Genomic DNA, 20,544 nt, shown 5'->3' on the forward strand with positions numbered 1-20,544 from the left:
GCAAAGGACTCATTAAGTCCCCCTTTAAACAAGGAGGAAACTGAAGCCAAGAGGTGCAGCGCTATGCCCACAGCAAGTCAGTGGCAAAATCCCACTCCCCCGTGCCCGCCGCAGTCCGCCTCCCAGCTGAACCCTGGGTTCGAATGTCAGGCTTGCCCCAGCCCCAGCCCCTGCCCTGAAGCTTGAGCCCGGTTCAACTCAGCTCCGTTTGGACCGGGCGCTTCAAGCTCTTCCGCTGCCCCGGGGCAGGGGGCACGGCTCGCGGGGCAGAAACCTCCTTTCTGATAACCTGCTCTCACAACCCCGGCTATCTGGACGCTTAAACACACTCGGACTAGGGCTGCTGTCTGAGCTGAACAAGCATCGCTCCGCTAAAGCCCGGCGTGCCTTTGCCAGCAGGAACCAGGGTCCGCCCCTCCCGCCGGAGAGCGCAGCTTAAAAGGCCCGGGAGGCCACTAGAGGCAGCGGCTGGGGCTTTTCTTGTACGGAGGCCGCACACCCCGGGGGCGGGCGGGCGGGCGGCAGGGGCTGCACTGCGGCGCCTGCTCCCTTGGCCCTGCCGCCTTAAATACCGAGCCGCTCGTCTGCGACAGGAGGGGGAGCGGGCTGGGCAGCCGGAGCCAGGGCAGCAGCGGCCAGTTGGCCCAGGACTCGCTGCCTCCCGCCCGCCCATCTCCGGCTGCTGCCTGCCTGGGAACACGAGACGCACGTGGGGGAGAAGGCACCAGCTGGCGCCTGGGGCCGTGCTAGGGGTGTTGGGGGGCAGGGAGCTCGTGCACCCTGCCGCGGGAAGGGCAGACAAGGAGCTGATCCCCGGCCGGGGGCTGGAGGAGATGGGGCTGAGCCTGTGAATTTGAGGGACGAGGGATCCAGCCCAGCAGCTGAGGCCCCTGGACCCATGTCTGGTAAGTGCCGGGGTGGGCCTGTAGGGGCCCAGGGCATCCCCCGGCGAGCGGGATGTGGGGCGCCATCCAAGGGGAGCTAGTCAGGTGTAACTTGGGGCTCAGCTCTCTGCCAGCCCCACACCTAGGGCCAGTGTCCTTGGAACAATGTGTACAGTAGGGGTGCTGAGCCGTTGAATTAAACTCTAAACCCTAGATATGATGGAACCCGCTTCAAGCCAAAGGGTGCAACAGCACCCCCAGCACCCCTAATCCTGGGGAGGTCAGGGCTGGGGCTGGACACTTAGCTGCCCAAGCGCCAAGAAGAGGGTGTGCCTGGTATGCAGGGGCCACACAGGCACAGCTGTTTTTCTCCTTTCACCTCCCCTCTCCCCAATGTCTCAGGGGACCGCATACCAAACCATGACCAGCTATTCATCAGCCAGGAGAGGGGGCATGTCAGTACCAGGCTAGGTCCCCTCCAGCACCCCATGCCTGCATCCACCTCCTCCTTGCTCTTCTAGAATATAGGTTCCTATGAACCCAATCTGAACTGAAATTTCTCTCCTCTTCAGAAATCCAGCCTCTGTCCACACTGCTCCTCGGGCAAACTATTTTCTAAGGTGCCGAGTTGCTGAAATCTCCAGATTGTTTCTGTGCTGGGGGCAGTGCCCTGCTCCATCCTGCTAGTATGCTCCTTAAATAAATAAAGTCTTTAGAAAAGTTTAGTTAGGGATCCAAAGCAGAACTTTGCAGCTTCCTTCCACCCATCTCTAGTAACAATTGTGAACATGAACCACTATACAGTTATTCACCTCTCCTCCAGAACCTCAGCTGTGAAGCACCGTCCCTCTAATTCTCAGGTCTCCCACTTGATTTTATTATATGCCCTTGGTGATTGCTTTCCTATCAAATAATTGCTTAGATTCTGTTGTATATAATGCATATAAGGCAGAGAGAGAGCAAACCAAGAAGGAAATGTAGAAGGGGATAGATTTTTTCAGAAAACACTGCACTTTTCTGTCATAAAGGTTTGTGCTAAGGCAAATGTGTAAACTATAATGAGAATGAAGAGAAAATACATTGCAGATCTGAGACTTGAGTATGAATTAAAATTTGTGAGGCAGTGCTGCCTGACTATATAACCACAATAGAATTTATTTGGTATGGTATCGGTATGGTCATTTCTCAGGCTGCAGATTTACCAGAGAATGGCGGGAAGGATGGGGAGTGGTAGGAGGAGAAAGCTTGTATACACAGCTATTTTTGCAAATAATAAACAAGAGACTATAAGCCTGAGGGAGACAAAGTCCACCTATCAAAATATTATGTGTGCTAAAAATCAAGGGTAATATCTTACACATGTTGATAGCTCATCCTTGCAGAGCAAGAGGTTGGAGGAGATTAGCTGAATGTTCTAACTGGTTCTTTCCATCTCTAACTTCTATGCTCTATATCATACATACAGTACACCAATTTCTCATGAACACAGGTAGTTATTTAATCATACAAACATTTTTCTTCTTATACACAACCAATCACACCTATTTTAATAGCTGTCTTTCTGATTTATGCCACACTGTATCCTCCTAATCTATTGGCTACTGCTGTTAGCTTAACCAGATAAGGCAAACTGCTCAAAAAAGACAATAAGCCAAATTCTGCTTTAGATAAACGGGTGAATTCTAAGCAGGTCTGTTGAACCCAGTAAAATTCCTGTGGATTTACCCAAATATGAATAAAAGATTAATTTGCTGTCAGTGGGTGGGGCAAGTGGGTCAGAAATGTTTAATGACGTGATTCAACCATGAACAAATTAATCTCTCTGAATTTGCGCAAATGTTAAGAGTTCATTCTCTTTGGATTTACTTCATTGCATTCCACGGATGGCTGTTGTAGTTACACCACAGCACCTGTTGGTTTATTGTCACTGATGGTTGTGTGGATAAGGCTGCATGGGCAGGCTACCTAAGCAGAACACAGGATAGTTGGAAAAGGAGTAAGTGCTCGGAAATGGAGAGAAGGAAATATGTTGAAAACAGAGAAATAGCAAAGAAGATAAGTGGGTTAAGCTTTTATGGCCCTTGAAATGCTTGCCTTTCTTTAATATACATACATCAGAGTGGAGAATAAAACCATGAACCATATAAACATTTGCAGTGCAGATATTACACCTGTGGAACTATTTCATTTTTATCAGTGTTCATTTTATCATGGAATTTAGCTAAAAGACTTACCTTCATCTGACACTTCTCACTCTGCTCTTCAAAAAGCAATGGATAAAGATTTGTACATTTGCCAGTTTTACCTACATGACTGTTTCAGTGGAAATTTATGAGTATGCTCTCAAAGACTAACAGGTAATGTGCATCTACAGAAGTTCTTTGGTCAAGAGCAAATTTCTGAGTTGCCAGTTTCCCCAAACTTCAAAGTTATGCAACAGTTAAGAAATTAGGTTACCAGTTTAGCACATCCAGACTTTCAACCCACAGCAAACAGGCATACGAGTTTCCTGTCTCCCAAAGCAATTATTACAATCATAGGTTGGATATGTTTGGTTTCTAGACACACTCTCTTCAGATTACAAAAAGAAAAGAAAAAGATGATTCATTTTTCTGAAAATTCCATGTCAGTTGAGAGGCAGGGGAAGATATAAAAGCAGATTAAAAAATAAAGAAACAAAAAAGTATGATCACAACTTCTATTTAATCACACACAGATCAGACTAGATGATCTAATTTCTGGCCCTAAAAATCTTTGAATGAATAGTTTTTGCTTGTATTGCCATGCGAGCTGCTGATTAAATTCAGCACCTCTACCACACCTTAGAAGGAGATAAAGAAGAGCAGGGAATTCAGAAATAACATGTATGTGTGAAGTATAATTGGAAGTATCGCTACCAGAGAACCATTTACACACTTCGTACTATTTGGTCACTTCAAAATCTGAACAAATATTTTATCCAGTATTATTTACTGAAAGCAGACTGTGCTTGATGTTGTACAAATAAGACAGGATTCCTCTTCCATCACAAAAAGAATTTAGAATCTAGTTCATAACTTCAAATACAGCCAGAACAATTCTGAAATCAGAGAGAAGCCTGGTTTCAAATAACACCAAACTCTGGGAATGTTCAGCTCCAGATCTAGACTTTGTGACTCTAGCCCAGGTGACCTCAAAACATATCACCGGGGGATAGCACGAACTTGAGAAATTTTGCAATGATCAGCATTAAAAGTCTTTGCAGAAAAAAATGTGTTTTAAGGAGGGGGTTTAAAGCAATAGAAGAAGGTTGTCTGGAGCCTTCAAAAGAAGAGAGAGTTAAAAGCCTAAGAGGAGGCCTGAAGTAGGAGAACACAACAGATGCAGTTAGGAGGGAAGTGACTCTGTGGGTAAAATTAATCACTTACAAAAAGTGAGGCATAAGAAAAAGAAATGCAAGGAAACCTCATACAGGACACCAAGCACATTCAGAGCTCACCACACTTTCAGCAATCATAAGGAATTGCAGAACTGTTGTGGTGACTCCCTCTTTTATGCCCTTGGAATGCTATACAAGGGAAGGGATGAGGGGCCCCATTGACTATGCTCACTAAAAGATTTAGGGGGCTCTTGTTCCTATGTGTAAGTAGATTGAGAGGCCACACTTAAGGAAGTGGCTTTATACCACCTCAGCACCTCCCTTTATTCTGGGGCTGAGGGTTGACATTTTAGTCCCCAGCTCAGGTTACAGCAGCCTGAGAGGTTACCTCGCAATGCCCCCAATGCCCTGGACTGTTCCAGCAGCCAGGAACAGCCAGGTTCACTGGATAGGAATGCGTCCCTCCCCACTAGGAATCTACATGGCATGCCACTTGCACCAAAGACTCCTGCTTGGGGTGGCATAGCACTGGCTATGGTGACTCTGATTTCCAATGGAGTTCCTGGTCTAGGTGGTGGTGGGGCTTTATGGTCTCTTTATGGCTTCTGTATTCCAGCAGAGATAGTGTAAAGTAGCCCTGGGATACCAATGAATTGAGTCCATTATCAACATCCAACTTTTGTTCTTTACTGAATAAGAGATCCTCATCAAGGAATCTCTGCATATTCATCTTAAATTAAAGCATCTTTGATATTTTGATAAATTATCTTCATTTTTGCTGGCTACAAGACTGCTCTCTCAGGGTTTCATTTTTCTCTCAAGAAATCAGGATTCAGGATACAACTTTTAGATGACGTGCCTGAGCTGATCTTTTCAGATCAGGAAACATACGTATCCTCTAATTCTGTTTTGTTGTATTTCTAAACTTCCTTTGTACTAAAGATTTTTTGCTTTGTTTCATTTTTAAACTATGTTTTGCTTTTTTCTTCATTTGGATACACTGTCTCAACTGAACATTGAAGAAAAAGGAAACAAATCAAAGTAATGGTATAATGTGATGCCTGGTATTTCACCCTCTATTGTCTAGTCTGTTTTTCCTGTAATGGGAGTACTACAAGATCTCTCATGATAAATGGAATAAAAATAAGAAAGTTTTGGCATTTACTTATATTCCATGCAGGTTCTTATTCCATGCTCATCACCAAAGTATCTGATCACCTTCCAGTAGAGTATTAAGAGATGTAACTAATATCTGTGAGGTGTTTGGTTCTCCCATCCTCTACCCAGGGGAGTGTTTTGTTTTGGTAGGTTTTTGTTAACTATATGTTGCTATATATTTGTGTTAGAGAAGGCAGGTCAAAGAAATTTGCTTGGCAGCTGGAATGGAAGATGGTGAGGGTTTGTGATGGCCACTAGTTTCTGAAGGAATTCATTCCAGTCTCAGACTGGACCCCCCCAAGAAAACTCTTGAGGGTCAAATTCTATTTCCAAAGTTTCAGCCAATATAATTGACAGTGAAATAAGCAAATCCATTCTCATCCATCTTTCAGCAAACCAAAAAACTGTAAATGTAAAACTCTTAGTCTTAGGAGCATTTTCTTAAATTTAAATATTCCTGTCCAAAAAACCCTACATGTATTGATGATTCCACTTTGTATGCTTTCCTGTAATCAGAACAGGTAGCTGCTGTGGCTGGAGGTGTAATAGGAGCAATCCTTTTATTGATCCTTATTGGAATAGCAGTGTACCTGCTTTGGAAGAAGATATGCCTCCTACCTTCCTATGAGGAACTCACCAATTCAGTCACACCAACACATCCAGATGCCAGTCTGGAGGATCAGACTTTAAGCCAGCAATCTTCTGTAATTCAACCAAAAAGCATAAGGTGAATAGATGTCTCCTTCTTCTTATGGGCTACTGTTTATCAAGCTGCATACTTCTCTACCTGCCAAATGCCCAAATGTGGGACAATGTATGACAGGAACCCAAAATGATGCGGGGAGGGGGAGAAATCAATCATGTAGGAAACGTAAAATGCTGTGGGATTCATGCCTTTAGGGTAAGTGACTGTTACTATAACCTCAGTTCAGTAATTCTTTATTTCCGATGTATATAATGTAATATAATTTAACAAAAAAGATGGGGAAACTAAATTTACTTGGAACATGGATAACTTTGTTGGTTCTCAAACTCTGATCCAGGGCCCAGAACCCTTCCTGGTGGTCCTTAGAATGAAACATTTTTAAGAACCAAGCAGTGGGAATTTTGGACATGGGGGAAGCTAATTAATGAGCTAATGAAGTAGTCGACTGAAAAAGTCTGAGAGCTACTGATCTGCTTAATCTCAATCTCTAAACAAAAAAGTTCAATTGATTTTTTTTCTTTGAAGCATTAATTAAAGAGAAGGAGAGGGGATCTGACTAATCGTTTACTTGTATGTAAGGTGCCCTCCATAATTAGGGCCACAAATCCCTGATTGGGACCTTTAGGTGCTACCTTCATACTAATAAATAACTTTCTATGAGTTTTATATGGGCTAAACAATGGGTATTGCATTATCAATCACATCCACCTAAGGACTAATGCAGCTACAAACGATTTCTGCAAAACTATGGAACTACAACTAAATGTATTATTATGTGATTGAGTTTGGTTTCCTTAGTTAAACTGGAAGAGTTATTTGTTGTTGTTCTGAGCAGAACTAGAAGCGTTCCGTTCATCATTCCACCAAAATTTCATGGGCGAGACTGGATTAACCTGACAAATGGAGAGCAGGTTCAGAAGGACAGTGACCCCTACGTGACTCCGGAGTCTGGGCCCCGGTGTTCTTTTCACTCCTTGGGTATGATGACACTGCAAAGGTGGGACAGATTATTGGAAAGGAAGCTTGAGTACCGTGCAACACATTTGCTATGCAAATATTATATACTACAATTGTTATCTGTCCACACTCTGGAGTGATTTTATATATATATATATATATATATATATATATATATATATATATATATATATATAAATCACAAAGTGTAGCTACACTACAGTATTCTACAGTAAGAGCCCCAAACACTGTACTTTATGTTTAGATAGGAATTGGGTCAGAGTGGGGCCACCCCTTACACTGCTGTACAAGGGAGAGGGTAGAGCACAAGAAGCAAGTCTTTCCTTGTATCTTCAATATAGGGACAACACAAGAGCTGCTTGGGGCTAGTGTCCGGTCAGTGCTAGCATCTCCCACAAGGGGCAGGCGGGGCCAGTTGCAAAAGGGAGCATATGCTGCACTCTGGAGGGCTAGAACAAACAGCAGCTACATGCCCCCAGTAGTTGTCCAAGGCAGAGTCACTACAGGAGCCTCCATAACAATATTAAGAAGAAGAAAAGAGATGAGTCTACACACTCTCCTCAACCTTTAGGGGAAAGGGAATTCAAAGGCAGACTTAATAAACAGAGACTCTGAATAACTAAAAGCTTTATATGGTTTCCTTAAAGAGGCAGTAGCTGTAAGAAATACTTCTGTAGTCTGAGGTTAACTTGCTTGGTTTTGTTTTTTATTTTGCAAAGCTGGAGCTTATGTCATAGGGTCTATCAACCCAGAGCTGTACAAGTTCCCTGAAGACAAGAGTGAGACAGACTTCCCTGAGTGCAACATTGGCCGTCTTTGGTTCTCAGTGGAATATGAGCAAGAGGCTGAAAGGCTTCTCGTCTCCTTGATAAAAGCTAGAAAACTGCAGCCTCCTACAGATTCCTGCAGTCCCTTTGTGAAAATTTATCTGCTGCCTGATGAAAGGCGTTACCTTCAGTCCAAAACCAAACGCAAAACCCTCAACCCTCAGTTTGATGAAAATTTTATTTTTCAGGTACTTGCCTTTTAACTGGAATGGTACATCTGATGTGTCACTAGGCTGTGCAGCCAGGAGGTCTGTGTCATCTCATGGCGGACCTTTCCCGGCACATACATTGTCACAACGCCCTCTGGCTGTGAGGCAGTTTATTATTATTATTTGCACTGCCAGGGCCAGGCAAGGGTGTGTGTTTATGTTAGGCACTGTAAAAAACACACAAAAAAGAGATGGTCCCATACCCCAACAAACTTACAAGCTAAGTCAAACAAATCTCATTTGATATTTCATCTCCACTATTTAGTTTACACCATTTTGCCCCAAGTAGCGTAGATACTGGCATCTTAATTTCTGATTTTTTTTTTATAATACATTATATTTATCATAGTTCTCAGTGCATTTATACAAAGAAAAATACAACCTCAAAACCCAGAAGAAGCAGAGGGCATGCTAGGATGCAGATTATCATAGATATTTTGCTAGTAAGAAATATAAATATATATCCTATTTTAAGTACAGAAACTACATGCCCTAAAATATTTCAGAGATATATGCATCAAATGTGTGGTAATGATAAGTTGCAGGGCTATATAATAAATTACATTGTTATATTGAAATGTTCTGCCTATTTTTGTACAGGTTTCTAGTAAGACATTGTATCAACGGACTCTGAAGTTCTCAGTCTACCATGTTGATAAACAGAAAAAGCACCATCTCCTAGGCCAAGTGATTTTTCCTTTGAAAAATGAGACATTAACTGGTGACAGCAAACTAGTAATTTGGAGAGATTTGGAAGCAGAAAACTTGGAGGTAGGCAAGTAATTAAAGAGTACGTTCATTAGGCAAATACCACTCTGTTTTGTATTTTTGAGCTTTCCCATTGTGATGGGCTTACTGGGGAGACTAGGGAGTTCTACAGAACATATATGTAGTACCTGCACATGGGCACAGATGGGGCAGAGGAAGGCAAGATCAAATATGGGATTGTTTTTGTTAAAAGGTAGACGATTAGAGTTTACCAGTGGTCCAACATGCGCTGTGGAGGAGGGGGTGTCACATGCAGCACTATAACACTTTCATGTTTCTCATCACAGTATTTAGCACAGGAATGAAATGGCTGCATTTGCACACGGTTATCTCCCCAACGGCTAGGATGAGGCGTAAAAGCCAAATGAAAAAACACCTGCTGCCTGTTTGCTTCTGTTATGAATTAATGAGGACACAAGAAAGGCCCAGCACAAAGCAGGATGAACGATGCTGTATCCCAAATTAGGAGGAGGGATAGGAAAGCTGCTGGCAAGCCTTCAGGGAAAGTTTTTTCATGTGCGTTAATATGATTCAGTGGGTAATACTTTCATAACACATCAAGACGGTTTGACCACTGTTTATGTAAAGCCAGAAACTTGGTTAGTGACAATTCTAAGACTGCTTCATACTGAACAGTGCAGGGTTACAGTATTACTCCTGCTGGTGCTGGGGGACTGGGAGGAGGAGAAAATGGTTTCCTGCCTTGGGGAGTGGGAGAGAGAGTGTATAAGGATGGAGGGTGGGAAATGACACCTTGATAGCGTTGGGTGAATAAGAGGCACAGCTGAGACTGGGATCCAGAAAGAAGGGTCAAATCCTGTTCACTGATGTAAATAACTATTTATGTGAATAAGGGCAAGCTGGTTTCAGTGGGAGGGGATAAAGCCAGAATCTCCTGCAAAGAACCTTAGGGCAATAATCACTATGTAGGCAATTATACCAGATTGTTCCTTTCAAATACCTCTAACAGTGAAATTCAGAGATGCTAGAATTCATATCCCATTCCTAAAGTTACAGAAATCACGGTTTTCCAATATATCTGACTGAAAAGAAAGCCTTTTAGATGCATTTTAATAGTGACCTTCCGCTTCCAAAGCCTCCTTCAGAGTATGGCGATATCCAGTTTTCTCTCAGCTACAATGACTACCTGGGCCGTCTCACTGTAGTGGTGCTGAGAGCGAAGGGATTAAAATTCCAGGATGAGAGAGATACTGCCAGTGAGTATTACCTTCCTCTATTACTACCCCTGGATTCCTGTTCTGGTTTGCTTCTTCCGAGCCCATCTTCCCAGTGCTTACGTTAAGTGACTCCACTGATCGGCCAAACACCAGGGAGATTTAATTTCTGCACAGAAGCAAACTGTGTTGTGTTCCGGTGCTAACTAGATTTGGATATTTGCTGTTTGTGTATTCATTGGGTGGGAAACTGGTTTGCAGAGAGGAGGGAAATGAAAAGAAGGCAAGACACTTAGCAAATCCTGTTGTATCCTGCTTTCTGCTTTGCCTCCATTACAACCTAAGGAAGCTGCGGGTAGAGCATTGCACCGGTGAATCTGCTGTTACAGTTGAGAGAGCATGTCCAGGACAAACCCTGTATTTCTGAAGTTAGTGTTCAGCCCAGAAGCAAATGATTTTTCGAAGGTCTGGCATTTTTGGAAGGTCTGTTGGGCCATTTTGGAGATGTCCCTGGGATTTCAGCATGTGGACTGAAGGCGGACTAGGGCTCAATGTGCAAGGAAATCTGTTGAACATGTCCGTTGCTCAAGACAAAGATTGATGGCAAGAAAAAGCACAGCGCATAGAGGAGGCAGGAACCATGGCTTTGGACAAGTATACAGTTACCATTGAACTTTCAAAGCATGAAAAATGTATATAGGTTTAAAATGCATATTTGTGTAACAGCACTAATATAGTCTGTTAGTAGATGTTTGCTGCTCAGGTAATAGATAGCAAGACACTGAAATTCTCTTAGTTTTAAGTCAGATCATACGTGTTCTTTTTAATAATTTGAAATCTCCAAGTGCTAAAATCACACAGGCTCTTTAATTAAAGATGGCCATATGCGAGCGCATGTCAGGCTTTTTTCCAGTATGTAGATCCAATGTGAATCAAAGCTTCTGTTTGGCACATCTGGATAAATAGGACCTGACCTTGAAATAGGTCTCAACCGAGTCTCCATTTTTGTGGGGCATAATATTGTGTCTACAAATAAGGAAGCCTGTGGGATTGTGCTTGCAATTAACTGTGGATGCAAATGGTATGCCCTGGTGTCCTTGGCCAAGCTTTCTTCTCCCAACATCCTTTTATGTAGTGAATATCAGCTGGTTGCTGTCCTTCAGTCTGGGGGGAAAGTGGGGGCGGGGGCTGCATTTCAGAGTTGATGTATGTAGAGATGCAAACATCCTGAACTGGTGGATATTCAAAATACATCTCTGAATCCAACAGTGTCTGTCTCTAGTGATTTGTGAAGTGATTGGGGATAAAAGGAGCCATATCAATGTAAAAGATTTTCTCTTACAGTTGAGTACGGTTTAATTTTCTCTATAGAGATCTTCAGTAGCTGTATTTGTAAAGTGTGTAGAGTGACAGTCTCATTGATGGAGATGAACTGTCTTTGTACAAGATATCTATAAACATCCAGGCAGTGGGACTCATGCTATTAACCCCAGAACGAATGCTCTCTCAAAGTTTTATAACATTACTAGAGATGAATTTGCCTTGTTTAGGCCAGGAATGTTGTAAGAGGAGTTGTACAGTAGTAGCAGCACTGAAAATACCCATATTTCTAGTAAGCAAAGTCATGACCTAATAGGCAATGCCTCTGCAGTAAGAGGTAAATAATGGACAGGCAGAAAGCAACTATTATAAATGGGCACTAGACAGCAAACAGCTAGCTAAGATAAGGATGTTTATAAAACTGACTTCTGGGAGATGAATTGCAAATGAAGTGTAGAGTCCTGAGATTGGAAACGGCTAAGGCAGGGGTTCTGCAACGTGTGTGTGTGTGTGCACGCACACATGTGCACATGCGCATGCACACACACGAGAGTGTTCTTCTCACAACTCTTCTCTGCTCTGGCCCAAAGTGCAGGATTTTAAATTTTGCAGCAGTAAGAGTCAGATTAAATTTGCTTCTTTCAACACATTGGCCATTGAGCTACTGTGTTAATTTGATGCCAGGCTCTTGCACATTATTATAGTAATCAGTGCACTGACAGGGCTGTGGAAGCTCTCCAGGAGGAAGGAAGGAAGGAAATGCTGTCAATAAGCAATTCCTCAAGATAAATGGCTAAAATTTAAAGACCTTTAAACAAACAGCCCTTATTTCCTTTAATAATGCCCACTGCTACAGCTGACTTAGTGACTGCAGATTCTCTGGCAAATCCTAAAGGGAAGAACTTGATTGAGAAGTCTTTTACAGTTTATAGGCTCTCTGTTTCCATACTGATTGTTGTTAATTATGATTATGTGTATTATTATAGCCCTTAGGATCCTCAATCATAGACCAGGACCCCAGTGTGCTAGGTGCTGTACAAACACAGAACAAAGAAAAGGTTCCTTCTCCAAAGAGCTGATCTTGGGAGCAAGGGCTTTGTATTCTATAGGCTAATAAGGTATAGGCCAATAAGGGAATGTTTACTGGTTGATTAAAACTTGAGGGACTTTAGTGCTTGTGAAAATGAAGAGTCGCTTGAGCCAGGCTTAGTGCAGGCAGTTTATGGGCTAACTTCTTTAAGCCAAGGCCTACCACAATCAACATACCTCAGTCGTTGGGTGAAAAGCCACCTACTCTGAAAAATCCATGGTCTCTCTTGAGCAGAAACTGCTGACTAACTAAGTTTGTGATGTGGACAAACCAGGACTAAAATGTTAATCTCCAAACTCCTGTTTGGACCCACTGATTTCCAGTGATTTGAAGGGGAGCAGGATCAATAAGTCACCTGAGATTTAAGTTGAACTCAGGCCCCTATAGATGAAAATCTCATGTACTATCTACAGTGGGTCACAGAGCATCTAAATCATCATCATCTATAATTTACTTGAATTTCAAAATGTCCCTTCAAAAGATGGTTCTCTAGCTATAAGGATAATCCACAATGATACCAAAACAATTGTTCTTCTGATCAAAGAACATTATTCATGCAAAACCAAGATATGAGCTAAAAAGAACTGAGAAATTAAATCACTCAAAACCAATTTAGCAAGATTAAAAAAGAGATTGGATATTTGGAAATCAAGAATATCCAATTATTATATATCTAGTTATCATAATGAATTATAACAACATTTTGGAAGGGATATTAAACCATCTGCTTCAGGGTTTAAGTCAATCCCTAACCACAGAGACTAGGAGGAGATCTATGCTGGGTATGTGTGGAGAGGAATCATCTTACAATTGCCTATTGCTGCATTTTTGCCCCTTTCTCTCAGAGTCTGGATACTGGACTACACGGACGTTTGACTCCAGGTTTGGGTTTGACTCAAAATGGTAATTCCTAAACTTTATCTTCAAAAACTTTCAGTTAGTAATGTTCTTACTCTGAAGATGATTGGGCTCCCCATACCATTCCCCAGTGAATCAGACTGTTTAGGACCAGCCTTAGCATATTTTTAATGAGTTTTGCAATAAAGACTAGGAATGATGGTGTGCCTGAGTGGCAGGGAGTAATAAACAGTTGCAGCAGGGGAGCTCTTATTTCTCCCTCAGGAAAACATTACTGTTTAGCCACCAAGATCAACCTTCTTCTATGCTTGCCAGTGAATACTGAAGCTGAAGAGGGAAAATGGAATCATTTAGAGGCTGCTTTGGCTCTTATTTTCAAATGATGCTGAACATCACCGAGGAGCAGGATCAGTCCAGACAGGAAGCAAGGAAGACTTTTTCTTGCTGTTCTTTCCCCACCACACCCTTCTTTTTCTATTTTGCACAGTCTCTTAGAACAGTGGTTCTCAAACTAGGGCTGCTCCTTGTACAGGGAATGCCCCTGATGGGCCGGGCTGGTTTGTTTACCTGCCGCATCCACAGGTTCGGCCGATCGCGACTCCCACTGGCCGTGGTTCGCCGCTCCAGGCTAATGGGGTCTGCAGGAAGGGCAGCCAGCATATCCCTGGGCCCCACACCACTTCCCGCAGCCCCCATTGGCCTGGAGCAGCGAACTGCAGCCAGTGGGCGCCGCGATTGGCCAAACCTGAGGATGCAGCAGGTAAACAAACCAGCCCGGCCCGTCAGGGGCTTTCCCTGAACTAGGGGCAGCCCTAGTTTGAGAACTACTGTCTGTAGAAGAAATAATCAACCAACCAAAGAGACAATTTTAAACAACCACCAGACACCTCTATTTCCCAACTGCCAATACCTTCTGCAAATTTATCCATCCACTCAAGGGAGGATAAAAAGTCAATGAGACTTAACTATCTGCTTAAGTGCTGTCTTGAACAGGGATTCTGCCTTCCTGAATGAGGGTCTAAATAGTTAGTGTATTCACTAGATAATGTCATTGCATATTGCCATCCTTCTGCATGTATCATTAGGCTTTCATCTAATTAGTTTTATGACCTAATTTGTTTTAAATATAGTTTCTGAAATCATGAAATTGTTTTGAATTATCTTTATCCTTTTCTCTCAAGTGCCCCTGACATGTTGTTTTCTTCTCCTTGGAATTTTTTTTCACTTCAGGTGTGTATATCAAAGTGTCCCTAATGAACCACAATAAATTCATTAAATGTAAAAAGACAACAGCTCTTCTGGGATCTCCCAATCCAGTCTATAACGAAACCTTCAGCTTCAAGGCAGACCAGACGGAGCTGGATACAGCAAGCCTGAGCCTCTCTGTGCTCCAGAGTGCTGAGGGAAACAGTAAGAAAACAGAATTTACTATATCTGAGATATACTAAAGCTCTTCTTAGGTTCTTGTACATTTGCAGCAAGGCAAGGCTTACTCTTGATAATTCTAAACACAGGAGAGTCACAGTAACCTGCACTGATAACCATCAGGAGCTAATGGGCAGCCAGGTATTTCAGAAGCTGTTGTTTAGATGACTAAACCACCAGAAGAAAGCTTAGAAGAGCTGGCATTTAAAAAATGGTTTTAAATACAATTCATGTTAGCTGTCATTCACTCTATAGCATTCTAATCATGTACATTTTTGAGTCTCACAGTGAGGAAAATAAAAAATCATTTTAGAGCCATTCACTCGTCTGTTTGGGTATGTTTCTTACATATTTTTCAGAGATTGGATATATCTGGAATGTTCCTTGACATTAGATATCTAATATGATATTAGAATGACATTTGGAAATTCTCCACACACATACTCATAAATCCAATACTTGCTTTACAGCTGCATCAGTAAGGAAGTAATCTAGACAGACAACAGTCTGTCATTTGAAATTCGGGTTGGGAAGGAGGGAACCTGTTCCAAAGGTTTGAGATTAACTGATACTTTAAATCAGCACCAGAACTGCTGCAATCTAGTCAATTTCTGTATATTAGCAGCTGCATTCTGCTCTCTCTAGCCCAAGCATGAATTAAGTATTGAAACACAAAAGCTTTCATGGGGTTACCATATAAAATGTTTAGGTGAATGGACTGGCTTTGGGGGACTGGTAATGGCCTGCATTGTAATTAAGATGTAAACGTATAACCATTTTTATAGTATACGTAAAGATGTAAACGTATAACCGATCTTGAAGTGCTTTACACACACTTACACTTCTCTGAGGCAGGTTCAGATGATCATCCCCATTTTACATATGGGTAATTGAGGCCTGGAAAAGTTAAGTGATTTGCCCACTGTCTCAGAGTCATTGGCAGAGCCAGAAACAGAACCCAGATCTTCTGACTCCCAGTCAGATGCTCCACTAACTAAATATGCTTCCTCCATGAGCCAAAAGCCTTTCACCTTCCAACATTGGTCTGAATCCTAGCCAACTTGGTGATGACCACAGCAGGGCACATCTTTGAAATAAATCTCTCCGTGGAAGGATTTGAGGAGATAAAGATCAGTCTGCCCAGAACTGTAGCTCTGACTGGCAGTACACTGTAAGTGATGGAACAGGCCAAAGCTGATCTGACTGGGTGTGCGCCCCCTGCAATATCTCCCAATAACCGAGTCACTGGCGGGAACTGTGCCATGGTAGGGGTGATCATCTTTAATGTGTGCGTACACTGAGAAAACACTATATCCCCAGACTATAGCACGCACTTTGATCAGAAATTTTGATTTAAAAAATATTCTCTCTTATTATGCAGACAGTAAAAGAAATGCTGCTGTTCCACCCTTAGGTAAGAATCTAACCAGAACATAGTAAGGGTGCTGGCCACTAACCACGTTCTTTTTTTCTATTCAGAAACCCACCTGCTGGGTCGTGTAGTGGTTGGGCCTTTCATGTACACGAGGGGCAAAGAGCTGGAACACTGGAATGAAATGATCAGCAAGCCCAAGGAGTTGGTTAAACGATGGCACGCTCTGTGCCGCAACACCTAATTGAGCAGCATCACTCTCTCTGAACAGCACCTGAAAGACAAAGGACTCCTTTAAAATGTAGACACTCATATTTTTTCTGAATCCAAAGACATGCACAGAAAACTTTTCCACCATTTAACCTCTGCAACCAGCCAAACAACTTAACATTTATCCTCCACTAAACATATAGAAAACTCAGTCTCTCCTTGGCTGAAACAGTCTTCCCTCTCCCTCCAAAATGTTTTTCCAGTACTGTTTGATCAACATACAATAGATCACACAAAGCAGAAAGACAAACCATGAGTGCTCTAATCCCGTGACCAGTTATTTGAGCTGCTAATCTTGGCCCTTGGTCACTAATTTCCTCATTTGGACTTAACCCCAAACAAGCTACAAATGGTCCTTAAGGGTACTGGGCCTGATTCACCACTACACTACTTTCAGTTCTAGACAAGTGCAGCTTTACTGAAATTAATGGAGTGCCAAAGGCATAGAATTGGACTAACATAATGGGGCCAAGCAGGCCCAAAATATGTCCACTGAACATAGTAAGCACAATAAATACTTGAATTATCCAGGACAAATGTTTTATATTTCAAATCTAGTGTAAATCTGAATCTGGTTTATAATGACCCAGCAGCCATAACACAACACTATACTTCTATCAACAGTTTAGTTGAATGTCTGCTATTGACTCCAAAATATAACACACCTTCTGGTGACATTGAAGACAAGGTAAAAGTATTGAAAATGTTGGCTAAAATTCTGATCACATTACAGCTTTGTTATTAGCTTAAACTCTGGCAGAATGAACTGTTGTGGTGGTGGTGATTCCTTCATTTCTTTATTAAGTAAAGTGGATCAATTATATTTTAATTAGAATAAAAGCAACTGGACAGCTGTCACTTCTTGATGGCTCACCTAGGACTTGAACACAGTACTTTTTACATCCTAACCTAAATTCATAAACCAGACCAACAAACTGCCTTCTAATGCAGCATTTAGTACAATATGTTTCAATCAGCATTGTAATCTTTGCAGTTGAGATAAAACAGGCTTCCTTTCAAACCAGATACGGTGTTAATTAACCTAATATGTTAAAAGTAGAGCTCTTTTGAGAACCAAAGCACTTTTCCTTTTGAAAACATTGCTGCTGTCTGAAGGTGGTAGCATGAATTGGAATATGTCTGAAATGGCAATAGTACAGTAGGTTCAAATCTGATTGAGCTGCCAAGTGAAATATTTTGGGGGCTTCAATCTAATTGGGAGAAGTCATGTGGTATCCTCATATCTCATAGTTTGTTATGAATATGGTACAAGAGAGGTCCAATATTGGTGGATCAGGTGAAGACATATTGGTGAAGACATATTGGACTGGTTATGTGAAGAAACTTGTAAAATACCTGGCCACACTATGTATGCCTTGAATCAATACTATTAAGTCCCCAAAACTTTGAATAGAACTGGTTTCCCACTTTTATTCCCCAAAAGCTGTTTAAAAACAGTCTAATATCAAGCAAGTCTGATTTGATGAGGAAAACAATATACGACAGTGTGCTAACTGTATTGTTATAGTAAAATTGTAATGGACACTAAAATTACTCTTTGTGCATACCCCCTTAAGTTAGTAAAACCTAACTAATTTGGCTGTAAATGAAGGTGAATAATGTGTTTCAGTTACTTAGGTTTTACTAGATGATGTATGTGTTTATGTAGTTTAAATTTGTAATGTACTATATCTGTTAATATAAATGCTGCTAGGCTCGGAAACAAAGGATTTTTGTTTCTTTGCTTGTACTTTTCAAGTTGACAGCACATCCATCTCTGTCTCACTGCATAGTATCCTGTATGTAATAAAAAAACTCCAGTACATTGCACCAATGCGGTCTCCTGTATTCATTCTTGTTATACATTACAGAATGACAAGTACTGTGACAATGGAAGGTTTGCTATTCATTGATTCTAAATGAAGTGATGGAGAAATGGATCTGAGGGGATTAAAGGATACTCATCAATAACCTTGCACCTGGGCTGTTGTCATGGGTGTTGGAATTGCTATTCAAGGCTAATCTGACTAACAGGAGTTGGAAAGGTCACATCTGATTCTTCACTAGAGGATGCTGTTGCTCTAATACAAAACCACAAAAAAGAGGCAAGACAGAACTGGGGGCAGATCCTTAGCTCGTGTAAAATGCCATAACTCCATTGACTTGAAGTCAGTGGTGCAATGGCAAGTCACACCAGCTGATGTTTAGCCCATGGGTCTTTTATTGTCCTTGAGAGAGGTCTATGATGGAGTGAAGATGAGGAATGAACTGCAATACTTACCAGTCCTCAATCACTTTCCTAGCTGGCATCTCCTCACTTCCTAAATATGGAAAGCACAAATATTCACAGTTGACTATAAGCAATCATTCAATTTCCGGATTCAATTAATCCAGATCCTAAAAGTAGATAGAAACAGAAGCTATAAGTTTGTATAAGATGCAACATCTTTCACAGTATTTCCTATCACTATCCTCCCAAATGAGAATTTCTTATTCAACAGTTCTTCTGCAGTTAGCATGTAGAGATGTGTACTTCTCTGGGTCATTCTCTAACCATGTCAACACAGATCCACAATGTAAATTACATATGTCATAGGATGAGATAGCCCTTTAAGGGGTTTGGAGCTTACACTCATCCATACCAGTCTAAACTGCCTTCCTAGATGATGGATTTTTTGAAGCTAGGCATTAGGTATTTGCTTGGAGGTCACCTGATCCTCAGATAAGAGGTGATGCTTCTTATAAGAGGGGCCTTATCAACCAGTGGACAAAGATACCTGCAAGGAGCAGGAAGGCTCCTGCAGGAGACCCAGGGCTAGGAAGGCCCTGGGATGGGTCTTTCCACATCAACCAGAGGAAAGGCCTGGCTGGAGCTTCTTGCTTTGAGGGACAGGGAGAAAAGTCTTAGGGTATGTCTACACTATGAAATTAGGTCGAATTTATAGAAGTCGGTTTTGTAGAAAGCATTTTTATACAGTCGAGTGTGTGTCCCCCCACACAAATGCTCTAAGTGCAAGTAGTTGGCGGACTGTGTCCACAGTACCAAGGCAACAGTCGACTTCCGGAGCTTTGCACTGTGGGTAGTTCCCGCAGTCTCCAATGCCCATTAGAATTCTGGGTAGAAATCCCAGTGCCTGATGGGGCTAAAACATTGTCGCTGGTGGTTCTGGGTACATATCGTCAGGCCCCTGTTCGTTCCCTCCCTCACTCCCTCGGGAAAAGCAAGGGCAGACAATCGATTTGTGCCTTTTTTCTTGAGTTACCTGTGCAGACGCCATACCATGGCAAACATGGAGCCTGCTCAGCTAACCATCACCGTATGTCTCCTGGGTGCTGGCAGACGCGGTACTGCATTGCTACACAGCAGCAGTTTATTGCCTTTTGGCAGCAGATAGTGCAGTATGACTGGTAGCCATTGTCAGCGTAGTCCTGGGTGCTCTTTTAACGGACCTCGATGAGGTCAGGCGCACCTGGGCAAACATGGGAGTGACTCAGCCAGGTCATTTCCCTTTTAAGTTTCGTCTCATGGCAATTGAGTCCTACTGGCAGTGCACTGTCTTTTATTCAGCAGCCAGAAGAAGACGACGGCCAGTAGTCATACTGCACCGTCTTCTGCTGAGCACCCAGGAGTTGACAATGGCTAGCGATCGTACTGCACAGTCTGCTACCAGCAAGCTGTATAAAGCTAGATGAAGTGGCTCAAAACAAGAAATAGACCAGATTTGTTTTGTATTCATTTTCTCCTCCCTCCCTCAATGAAATCAACAGCCTGCTAAACCCAGTTTTGAGTTCTATCCTTGAGGTTTTGAGTTCTATCCTTGATGGGCCCATTCAGTTGGTCACAAAGCCACCCCCTTTGTTGATTTTAATTCCCTGTAAGCCAACCCTGTAAGCCATGTCATCACTCGTCCCTCCCTCCATCAGGGCAATGGCAGACAATCGTTCCGCGCCTTTTTTCTGTGCAGATGCCATACCATGGCATGCATGGAGCCCGCTCAGATCACTTTGGCAATTAGGAGTGCATTAAACACCACACGTATTATCCAGCAGTATATGCAGCACCAGAACCTGGCAAAGCGAAACCGGGCGAGTAGGCGACGTCAACGTGGTGATGAGAGTGATGAGGACATGGACACAGACTTCTCT

The 20,544-nt window shown here is 42.4% G+C and overlaps 1 protein-coding gene across 3 annotated transcripts; it reads left to right on the forward strand.

Annotated features, from left to right (window-relative positions):
* Positions 1-459: 459 nt before the first annotated feature.
* On the forward strand, positions 460-18,232 carry LOC119859409 (synaptotagmin-15-like). 3 transcript variants are annotated; one of them, XM_038411521.2, is made up of 8 exons: positions 460-905; positions 5,917-6,127; positions 6,942-7,084; positions 7,804-8,099; positions 8,721-8,891; positions 9,985-10,105; positions 13,319-13,376; positions 14,562-14,735. In XM_038411521.2, the coding sequence occupies exons 1-8, from the start codon at positions 899-901 to the stop codon at positions 14,596-14,598; spliced, it is 1,044 nt and encodes a 347-aa protein (XP_038267449.1). In that variant the 5' UTR covers positions 460-898; the 3' UTR covers positions 14,599-14,735. The 3 variants fall into 3 exon arrangements, with proteins under 3 accessions (XP_038267449.1, XP_038267447.1, XP_038267448.1); XM_038411519.2 differs by lacking the exon at positions 13,319-13,376 and adding an exon at positions 16,236-18,232 and having other exon boundaries at positions 469-905; positions 14,562-14,741; XM_038411520.2 differs by lacking the exons at positions 460-905; positions 5,917-6,127; positions 13,319-13,376 and adding exons at positions 6,130-6,301; positions 16,236-18,232 and having other exon boundaries at positions 14,562-14,741.
* The last annotated feature ends 2,312 nt before the right edge of the window (positions 18,233-20,544 follow it).

Source organism: Dermochelys coriacea, chromosome 7 (genome assembly GCF_009764565.3).
Source record: "Dermochelys coriacea isolate rDerCor1 chromosome 7, rDerCor1.pri.v4, whole genome shotgun sequence".
Classification (NCBI taxonomy): domain Eukaryota; kingdom Metazoa; phylum Chordata; order Testudines; family Dermochelyidae; genus Dermochelys; species Dermochelys coriacea.

Bases quoted from the DNA above. Each gene is read 5' to 3' on its own strand.
- LOC119859409 (XM_038411519.2), top strand. The intron at 8,100-8,720 runs GTACTTGCCTTT...ATTTTTGTACAG, and splicing joins ATGAAAATTTTATTTTTCAG to GTTTCTAGTAAGACATTGTA. The intron at 8,892-9,984 runs GTAGGCAAGTAA...CCGCTTCCAAAG, and splicing joins TGGAAGCAGAAAACTTGGAG to CCTCCTTCAGAGTATGGCGA.